Genomic DNA, 11,848 nt, shown 5'->3' on the forward strand with positions numbered 1-11,848 from the left:
TTTCGGTGGCGAGTATTATGCGACAAAAAAATCGCTTTCTTCCAAGGGAAGAATATTTCTCGATAGTTTTCTCTTATATCATTAAACGAACATAACTCCGACCAAGTGTCTCATCAAGTCACAATTTTGAGAAATTTGATTTTAAAATTGTTGTACAAAATACTTTTATTTTTCATCTACGTCATGTTATAGTATTATATATGTAGCTATAGTATATGTATATGTGGTAAATGTTTCAGATCAACGTTAAGATTTTCATTATAATATCGAATATCGAAGCTGAAAGTTCTAGATTGATTGTAGATGTTATATACAGACTGCAATTTATATCATTTGTCGCATTAATTTAATAATCTAAAAATCTCAAGGGATTCTCAAAGTTCATGAGAAACTTAAACAAGCATCCGATATTTCAGAATAAAATTCAGAGTGTGCTTGGTAAAGTTCGAACAATATACAATTCTAAAGAATATAATTGTACGAACGGTTTAGAATAAAATTTCGCAAACTTCGATTCATTAAACGTTGCCCAATTTTAGGTCCAAATTTGCTCGAATTGTTCCAAAGCCTAAAGAAGGATTCAAATTCTCGTTGAAAGCACATGGGACACTCACCTAACATTACCTCCGCCTTGCCGCTTCGGCGTGGCTTGAATGACCAAAGTCCAATCATGTAACACTTTTAAATCGGCGATTTACAAATAATAAGATGAAGATATAATCTGCATGAGAAGATTTCTATCCAAATCATAACTGATACTTTAACAGTTCTTTGATATTGTCAATGACATGTCCTGTAGAAAAAAAAACCTGTGCCATCCACATTAGACTGTCATAAAAATACACCTTTTTACAAAGGGAATTTTCACTTCTTCATTTCGAGTATTATATTTTTGATTTATTTAACTTAATAAGTACAACCTCATCATCGTGCTTCACTTCGTAATTTTAATTATTGTCGATTATTATTATATTTTACTGTTTTTGTAAAATTAATAGAAAGATGTTTACTTGTGAAGAATCTATTAGAGAACATTCATAAATGAGATAGTTATAAAAATGCATAAGTATTATAAAGTATTTATATTTTTTTTTATATAAGAGAATTTATAGTCGCATTATAAAGCAATAAGCACGAAAACGACTAGCTTGATAGATCGATATTCTCGAGAATATTGTGGATAAATATACATGTTTCACATCGATTTTCCTAGAATGGTATCAATAAATTTATGGATACCAGTACGTTTATAAAGCGATTAATAAAAAATACTTTCATAAAATATTCTGGGAATAATACAAAACTCTGACACATGTCATTAAAATGCACCTGTTGCAATTTGTACATAGCTTTAACCTTTTAGTTCACGCGGCAGTAAATGCCAATGTCACATTGTAATATGAAAGGTTTGTAAACATTACAGACATAGTTAACTTAATAATCACTAGCAAAAATCGAAGAAATAAAATAATTCAAAATATACACACTTGACTAACAATCTTGAATGTAAAAATGACTACAAATCTTTAAATATATATTCTAAAATTTTGATTGTAAATAAATATTTTCGCGTTTGTCTCATTTGCTCTCATGATTATTCACTGACAAAATGAATTAATTATTTTTTTTTTAGAAAAATATAATTAAAAAACATTTTTCAAAACGATTGAATTTCATTCGTTTTAATTATATGTAACATATAATAATATATCACTTTATAATAAATTTTTTACGCGGTATATTTTTTACTAAACGAATTGTATTCTTATTATTAATACACAAATTCTAATCGAATAAGAAGCCAGAGAGAGAAAGAGAGAGAGGGGGAAAAACATAATGTGCGTTTGAGTCTAACAAGATTAAAGATAAGGTAATTATACATAAGTAACGAGTTTCACACACGAGCTATTGAGAATTAATCATATTTTTAATTTGTATTCATATGCGCGCAAATTAATATAAGAGTTTAAAGACTCGGTTTAAAATTGTAATTAAATTCTCTAAATTTGCGAAAAATCTGCACTATTAAACACATTCAACAAATCGCGCACTTTATGAGACGATTAATCGCTGCACTTTTTATTTTATCGTAAACATCAAATCGATAAACGCAACATTATAAATGCAAATAAAAAATGTTAATTATTCGCACGTAATTTGTATTATGAAACAGCTATAAGCGAAAGCGAAAGCGTAACACCTTTAATGTCCGTGACGCACAGGACGATACTCTACGCGGTTCGCCCGTTAAAACAACACTGATGTGTAACTTCTTGTTACTTTCTGTTCCGTAGAACATACAGGTGTATATAGAAGCAAGAATAGAGTGCACACATGAGACCGGCGCAAGCGTGTTAACGAGTATTCCTTGAATTACGGAACTATAGTAGTCGCTTCGTTTATTCGCTATGAAATTATTTATCAGCTTCCGCATTAAATCGAGAGGGATTCATGCGACGGTTAATTTTTAATGGAAAGTAAGGACAAGGAAAACCGTTGAGGAAGATGTATTCTAGATGTATTCTTATAAACTAGCGTTGGATAACATTATAAATATACAATATACATATAGAAGCATTCATGCAAGCGTTTCAATTTTTGACTGAGAGAAAGAAATAAATTTTTTTTGTATAATATCAGCAGGCAACAACTCTTCTTTTACTAGATTCCTCCTAAATTACTAATTTACGTATTATAGTAAATACCATCTATTTAAATTAATAATCTATTGATACCTCGCCATTTTTCTTGATATTTTTATGTGTACGACTATAGAGACACTTCTTGAACAATATTGTATATATATTCTATATATCTAAATGATCCTTAGAGTGGATCAAATGTAAACAAGGTTTCGCTCTGGAGCCTAGAGAAAGTACGACGATGCAACGTTAAAGATGTTTTGATTAAGAAGGGATTTTTAGTTAGAGAGCGTCCTTGGGTCGGTACGATAGTCTACAACAAGATGAACGAGAAGGAGGTTCATTCATCCATTGCGCAACGGATCATAATTAAATTTCTGATAAAAGAAAAGGTTCGGGGCTTGCTAAAATTTTCCGCAGATTACGCCAACAATTCGGAGAATCAACCCTCTCACAGTCCCGTATGTTCTTTTGGCACTTTCTCTAGAAGACGAGAAAGAGAATCGAAAATGAGAGTCACGAATCGCCGTCTCAAGACGAGTCTGACGGAAGACAATAATCGTGCGGTTCGTAACTTTCTGGAGACCGACCGACGCATTACAATTGTCGAAATTGCTGCTCATCTTGGAAACAGTTATGACAGTATCAAAAAAAAAAAAATCATCTCAGATGAGGTATAGAAAAGTATCAACTCATTTGGTCCTGTGTCTTCTCACGGAGCAGCACAAAAATGTTCGTCTTATCTGCCGACGGCTTCTGGATCGATACGAGCAGAAGGAGACTCTCCATACGTTTCACATGTTTGGACCCCTGAAAGAGGCGTTGGGAGAGAAGCGTTTACGAACGACGCAGGAGTAGAAGCATTCGTGCGCAATTGGCTCACAACACGTTCACCTTCCTTTTATGATAATGGCATAAAGAAGCTTCCAGTCAGGTGAGGAAAATGCGTTTCCAAAACAAGAGATTACGTAGAAAAATGAAAAAAATGTTTTGTACTTTTATTTCATATAAAAAAAAATTTAAAGAAGATTCTCGTTTATATTTGATCCACCCTCGTAATATAATTCTAATTTCATGAATTTATAAAATTTCTTATATTACATATTATAATTACAAGATAAATCAAAACTTTTCTCTGTATTAATTAATTAAACAAAAACATACGTTCATATTAAATCGTGATTAATCGTATCTCAAGGATAATGTCATCAAATAATAGTTTGCAAAATCAATATATGTATATCATCAAAAAGAAAAATTTTTTTTTATAAAAATTTCGTAAAATCACTTTACCTTCATTTTTATGTATAAAAAAGTTATAACATTCTATTTTTATTAAACAACACATTTTTTTTAGCTTTTTACACTTTATTATTATTTTTTTGTTACACAACTAAATTTTTAAAAATGACAAAAATCTCAATTTTTTAATGTACATCAGTACGTTAAAATAATTTATGGTTTGTATACAGAATGTATCACATACCTTCAAAATAATGAAAAAATTATAGATTCTAAGCTATCGCTAAACTTTTTATTTGTAATTGCAATTAGAATATGTAATTATTTTGAAACTTTATGTAGATATAATACATTTCTAATCATGGATACGATTTTAAATCGTTTCGATTGGAAATCGCTGCTCATCATCGCCGCAATTATAATCAAGGAACTGAAAATTTCGCTTCGACGAAGCAACACATGTCGAAATGATCGGAATCGGCGCACGCGACTACTTCATCAAGCGGAAAGGAGAAATTACCCGAGATATTTTTAGAAAAACGAAGGTGGCACGCTAGTACTCGAATGTAGGTCGACATATAACGCAGTCGTTCCGGCGTTTTATTGATTTCCCGCGGACCCAATTCCGGCGTACACACGCCGTCGCCGACTTGCCGTCGCGGGATGCGTACGAGATGTACGACGCACGCAACAAATTACAAGAGATCGGCGTGCACCCATATCCCTGATCACCCTCATTCTCTATATCCTACTGGTCATGGTCGCCCTTGAATAAACCCTTAGATATAAAACTTGCATAATCCTAAAGAATGCCTTAAAAAACATTCTACTCTATACAGCAATAACTCATGACAATTATAATTATACACCTATATAAGTCACCTTCTCTTTAATTAATTTTCTCTTTGATACTTACTGGTGATTAAATAGGTAATAGTTGATTTAAATCGAGAACACTTTCTATCCTGACGAAATCAACATTTCTACCCGAATGAATTACAACAATCTTTTCGTAAATTACCGCATTCTCTAACAAAGTTTTATATGTATAATATGTTCAAATAATATTTAATATTATCTCGTGGGATGCTATCATCTTTTATGCAATGAGAAATATACATGCAAATAAGACAAACTCCAAACCTTATTACCAATTATTGAAAAATTCAATACGCAATATGTAATGAAACTTAAACATCTTGTTGCTTTTAACAATCATTCTTTTTCAGTAAAAAGCAGACGGATATAATCGAAGAAAACATTTTACAAAAATGAAATAAACGAGGAAAAAATATGTACACTGTCATTAAATAATTTTCAAGTTTTTAACATAGCTACTTTACAGTAAGGACATTAATAATTCAACAAATTAACAATTGGCTAGGTAACATGGAATCACATTAAGAAAAACCTTCAGCTTTATATGCGTCATGCATAATTTGGTCAGCTTTAACAGAAGCTTACGTCGTATTCCCCAATCCATCATGACGACGACCGCCTTATTTAATTAAATTTCGTGGTCCCTTCGTCGGTTATTGCTGCTGCTAAATATTGGTCCCCTCTTTGTTCCCTTCTTTCGTTGCTCCGTTTTCCTCATGAGAATCCACTGGCGTCTCACAAGCTGGTCAGGCGAATCTTATCAATTAATTATCGTATAACCAAATCTCTTCAGCATCTATTTTCGTTACAATGATGAGTTTAAAATGAGTTAACTCAAATTTATCCTCAATCTATTTCTATCATTCTCGATGTTTGATTTATATGCCGGCGACATTGTCTAAACTTAGACTATGGATAAAATCAAGACTGGAGGTCGTTCGTATGCTTCCTATCTTTAATAATAATTCAACAGAAGAAATTATAAATCTGCTTAGCTGATGATATTCTTAATTGAATCTCAATGTTAACATATATTACAGATACGATAATCGACATTACGATACACTTGAGGAAAATATTAATATGCTCATTCAGATATAATTTACGTTGAAAGTCAGATAAACATGTCACTGCGATGGCAGCTAATGACCGCATTAATTAAAATGTTGCTTCGGGTTTTCACAATAACATTCCATGGTATGACGTTGAATCATGTTGATAAATTGACCATGGTGCTTGTCGAACAGATCGCAGGATTTACGGGTCATAATTATGGATTGTATGATTCATAAGATAGGCATATCGACAATAAAGAGTTCATTCGAAATGTCATCGATGTGTAACGATAGGTCAATAGAGTACGTCATCGATTATGCAGTTAATATTGTCGAATCGACTTCTTCGTTGTTTATGTAAATCTAATATTTAGCGTTAATTTAAAAAGAAAATGAATAGCTCACGTGTTAATTCATGTAGTAACGCATTAGGATTGTAATAACCATACGATAATTATAGTGATTAGATCAAATCGTTGATTCACCGTCTTTCAAAAGTATCACATAATAATCATAATAACGACCATTATTCATCAGAGTAATGATTAGTCGATCATCTCTGATTAGGTCGACTTTGAAATTTGCAATCAAGTGTCATGTGTTATTGGTCAAGGAGACACCTGCGCACTTCATCAAGGTTTTGCGTGATTTGTACAATCTTTTTATGATGTCTCGGTAATGATAGACCGATAGAATTCTTTCGTACTGTCCACTTCTAAGTTATGCATGTAATCAATAACCGTTCCGAGCTTTATGTGAATAATGAGACAGTATCACGTTTCTGTTGTTACAAATATTTCATGTCTTCGCAATAAGATTCAATTACGTTGGACTACGATTACTAATGGTTTAATTAGTAGATCGTACTTGAGATAGTCACAGACGACTTGGTCCTTCATAGAATTTCGCAGAATGTCCAGATTATGCGGACTAAATAGATTTACATTCACTTTCATTAATTCACTTTTTTGTGATATGTTAAGGATTTCGAGTTCGATGACGTTGGTCATTAACACCTTTTGCTCGCATGTATAATCGTATTTACTTCTTCAGTCACATACGTAGTTAGTTATTCTTTTACACATTACGTGAGTGGGTGGTCCCACTTTCACTACTATGAAAAATCTTTAATACGTACATTGAGCTAATTGTGTTCAAAGACGCCACACCTTGGATCGCTTCACATTGCACTATGTGCGTATAATTGTAACTATTTACTTCTTCGTTCAATTATATAGAAGAGTATTACAATCGTGAGTAGATTCAATTGTGTCACTCCAAATCCTCTACTGCTCTTTGATAAATCGAGTCAACCGTGTACGGCTATTAATATGTTGCGTCGTATTATACATGTTGTCGCAAAGAATAACACGTCTATTTACTCGGCTGAGGCTACAACAGATCACCAAATGTGTAGGCGAGTACACTTTCGTCACGAGCCCGATAACGATTCAGGAATTCCGGATTCAATATACAAATAAACGTTTTTAAACAAACAAAATTATTAAGCAACTAATTAATGTACGGATTACAGAGAAGGCAACTAAATCTTCCAATATTTCACGCAAGACATGTTGGAACAATTGTAATTTCAACTCAGATAAGATTAACGACTACTCGATTCGTTGCACAAATTTTAGACTCGAATTGTCGGACATTATAGGCAATTATTTCTCCGTGAATGACGATATCGAAACGAGGGCAAAGACGACAAGGCGGCGACGATGGCGCCCGCGCACTGGCGTCGGTACCGACGACATGAGCCAACTGAAGCAATGTTGGTATCGGTTGTTCTCCTTGCCACCCCTATCGACTACCCTCTTCAGTTCCTCCTCCCTCCTTTCTCAGTCACTCCTCTCGTCGAATCTTTGCTTTTATCAGCTGATATTAAAAGCTTTTTTTTACGCACAACCTTATAAATCTCATTTTTACTTTAACTTTATTCTTTCTAGCCTTCTTTCTCATTAAACTTTTGTTCTCATCTCGTATAAATTCTAATGTCAATCTTTTTCATCAGATCAATCCTCCTATTTTATCCTATCATCTCCGTTTCAAGAATTCTTTCCTCCTCCATGCCTGTTAACTTTTATTACCTTTTTTTATCATCTTTTTCACCATAGACATTTTAAGTTACATTTAATAAATATAATTTTGATAAAAAGTTCACAGAAAACTCTGTGTGCCCAGTTTATTATTCTTATACGCATTAAAGAATTTTTAGTTGACTTCATCCAAACAATATTCGCTATCTAATCACAAATATCAATTCTTTTTTTAATATATCTTTTATGAAAATTTAAAAATTAAAATATGGTATCTAAAGTTTATGTAAAATTAATTCAAAAATGAAGCACGCAAAAACTATTTTTTTCGCTGAAGAATTAAAATTGTATCACATTATCTAAATAATTATTTAAATGTATAAATAAGCACAGCTTATTGAATTACTGATGTATTTTACATAACTATTGCAATGTTGGAACTTAATATTAAATCTTCAATAAAAGATCGAAGAATTGAAAAACGAAAAGCTCGATATATTTTCAAATGTACAAAGATTAATTCCAACTATGTATAATATTTTAAAGAGTAAGTAACAGAGATTTGTGTTGTACTAAATATTTTAAGTAACAAAATTATTTAAACCTAACCGACTATCGATTTTCCTCTTTTTCATTTTATAATTGGAATACCATATACACACAAAATTAGAATTATGCAGCGATTGTACTGCTAAATTAATCTAAAAGTAAATTCTTACCTCGCGTGGAAGGATGATTCATTAATATCGCTAAAGGACACTCATCGTCGTCCAATATATATTCCTGATGTGAATTGCCACTCACGTTCTCACTATTAACCTACATCATAAATAAAATAGTAATGTTACAATATGCGCTTTTAACAAAAAATATCAAGTATATATAAGTCTATGTACTTATAATTTCCAGAAATTAAGATAATTAAATGCTACAAAAATATATCGTATTGCATAAAAAATACTTTTAGTTTATAATATTTGCCTGCTATGTATTTAGTTAGTTTATACAGGTAATAAAACTTTTTCCATATTCTTTCAATTTTCATATAATACGACGAGAAATTTTCTTATCGATTATGTTTTATACATGGTTTTACGAATTTTTATAATTTTACATTTACCTCCATTTTTTAAATTATATACTATTTGACACAAATTGAGACATTTTTTTAAAATAAGAGTTTATTTATAGTATAGATATTATTATAGGATTTTATTCATAATATTATTCAACGTACAATATTTAAACATTGAAGTTTCATTTATAACATCAATTATTGTGTTCCGAATTGCGCTACCTTTTAAATTAAAACAAAATTAATTGAAAAAATCATTTTCTAAAATCTGCTAAATTTATCACTATAACATTCTATCCATAAATTTCGTGATAATTATGTACCTGTACAAGGCAGTATAACTGCGGGTCCACTTTTTCCAGGCCATATTTAGAAAGCATCTCTCGCACGACTTGAGCGGCAGAATCTCGCACACTCAGTAACAGCGTTTTGTATGGCACGTCCTTGCACAACGCCTCACCATAAATTTTCAATGTGCCGCCTGTGTCAGGACCGCCGTCTTTACTACGAAATTGCTGGAGTCTCCTCTCAAGCTTCTGTTGGCGACGTCGTCTCATTACCGCTTCTGGATTCGAGATGCTCCTCGTAAAACTGGTCTCAGGCAATTCTAAAAACGATAATAATATCATTAATAATATAAAAAGAAAAAACATTCTTAGTTACAACAAGGAAGTATTTTTATTTCATTTTTGTCACCATTTTCATTATAAAACAATTGTAAATAATCAAATTAGGATAATGAATTTATTACGTGCCAGACAATAATAATGTATTAAACTTTTAACTTTATAGCTTTTTATATATTTTGAATTTTTAAAAAATGCAATACAATTAACTACAGTGTATAACATTATTAAACAGTGTATAAAATTAAAACTCTTTTCAAAACCAATAGAAAATTTCACAACCAATATAGAAAATAGAAAATACAAACCTATAATCAGTCGCTTAAATAATTCCATATTAAATTCTATATACATGTATAGTATATGTACATACATACATATATATCATATTTGTAGTCATTTGAACTGCGCGCCAGATTAAGCTTTTCTGAGCTTAAAGTCAATTCACACAGTCCAAATAACTACAAATATGGTATATATATTATGTACATTAATATTGAAATATTTAAACATAAAGATCCAGCTTCGACCATAATGGGCCTTTATTTCCTATTTTCTATTGTTATGTTTTCATACGTATGTGGTCCAATAGACTCTTCTTGTTTTCATTGTTTAATCCTTTTCAATTTCTTTTTGAAACCCTTTTTAATCAAATATTTTACCAAGATCGAATTTCATTTATTGTTTATATTCGTGTGTTATTTAATCTTTTAGTAACTTTCTGTAAATAATTTATACAAATAATCTGAAACTAATTACTGACCCGTATAAAGTTTTTCGGCGACACCGTTCTGATCACCAGGCACCGCATTCTCATCTTGCTCTAAACTCTTCAGTCGACTGAGCTTCTCCTGCTTCTTGATCTGCTTTTTCTCCCGCTTGCTCAATTTTCTTCGGAAGCTAGAACCCTCTGAAGTAAAACCGACGCCCTGTGCATTCGTTTTATCGTCGATCCTCTTCAGCAAGAAACGTCCTTCTCGATCGTCCATATGCCAATTTAGTTGAACCAGTAATGGCTTTTCTTCTAAATCAAGTTTACGCTCGTCTGTAAATAAAATTTCATATACAGAATATTAAAATATTTTAGAAAAAAATAACATTACAAAAAAGTTAAAATTAAATAAAGTACTTCCTCCAACTAAGAAAAGATATAGATTCATATATACTGGGCCTACAAATTAGTTCGGTCCGTTTTCCAAAAGACGAGTCATTTTTTTCGAGATGGAATTCGAAAATTGCCTGAGAGATGGGAAAAAGTAGTAGCCAGCGATGGACAATACTTTAATTAATCTGTTTATTCATTTTGTTTTGAAATAAATGCATTTTTGAACACAAAAAACGGACCGAACTAATTTGTATACCTAATTACATTAAATATAAATGTATATGTATTTAAACAGCATAATTCAGTAGAAATTTGTGTGTGTGTGTGTGGTACAGTATATTAAAAATATATTAAAATCTCAATATTAGTTAAAGATAAAAAAAAATGCGAATCTTTTGGAATAGTCATATACATAATGTCCCAGAATGTCTAGAATACCGTGCGCAATACTCGTATGCAGGTAGACTAAACTAAGTCGAAAAATCCTACCATTACTATTTTTCGCAATAACTAACGAGATATTAATTTCTAAAGATCGCGTATCCGTCTGGTACCGTCAAATGCACGCCCATCAGTCGTAATCATATGGAATTAGAAAGGTGACCCATTGCGCATAATGGCGGAAGTTCTGTTACGTGATATAAGACCAATCAGAAATTGAACTTATTGCAGCGTGACAAGTCATGTGAATTTCTGCAAATGAACTCAAAAATTGATTGACAAATACTCGGGTATGTTAAGTTAGCACCCCAACTATAGTACTCAGGAGTTCTGATTAGAGCTCCCACTTCCTTTTGACGAGACGAAGAGTTCCCTATAGTTAATAACAAGAGTTCCGCTTAATAAACATTTTTTTTACATTTTTTAAAAATGGGGTGCTAACTTTTTATCGAATTTCGAGGTGGAATAGTTCTGAGCGGCTTAATAGCTTCAATTTGCGATTGCCTAGAGTTCCTGATTTGTAAAAAAATTTTCAAATAATAAAAAAAAAATTAAAAATTCTTGAAAAATTAATTTTTAGATACAATAGTTCTGATGATAATTCCAGCTCCTTTTTGATGATACGAAGAGTTCTCTATGATTTTTAATGACATATGCGCTTAATAATCATTTTTTAATAATTTTTTAAAAATGGAGTGCTAACTTTTTAACGAAATTCAAGGTCGCATAGTTCTGATCAGC

The 11,848-nt window shown here is 31.7% G+C and overlaps 1 protein-coding gene across 1 annotated transcript in view; it reads right to left on the minus strand.

Annotated features, from left to right (window-relative positions):
* The window catches only part of cno (adherens junction formation factor afadin), a 46,080-nt gene that overhangs the window by 18,139 nt on the left and 16,093 nt on the right, over positions 1–11,848 (minus strand). Inside the window, exons 4-6 of the mRNA XM_018549318.1 lie at positions 10,325–10,606; positions 9,259–9,542; positions 8,580–8,679 (exon numbers count right to left, since the gene is read on the minus strand). Coding sequence (XP_018404820.1) covers positions 8,580–8,679; positions 9,259–9,542; positions 10,325–10,606 — 666 coding nt within the window. The remainder of the gene's footprint in view (positions 1–8,579; positions 8,680–9,258; positions 9,543–10,324; positions 10,607–11,848) is intronic.

Source organism: Cyphomyrmex costatus, unplaced genomic scaffold (assembly GCF_001594065.2).
Source record: "Cyphomyrmex costatus isolate MS0001 unplaced genomic scaffold, Ccosl1.0 scaffold8, whole genome shotgun sequence".
Taxonomy (NCBI): domain Eukaryota; kingdom Metazoa; phylum Arthropoda; class Insecta; order Hymenoptera; family Formicidae; genus Cyphomyrmex; species Cyphomyrmex costatus.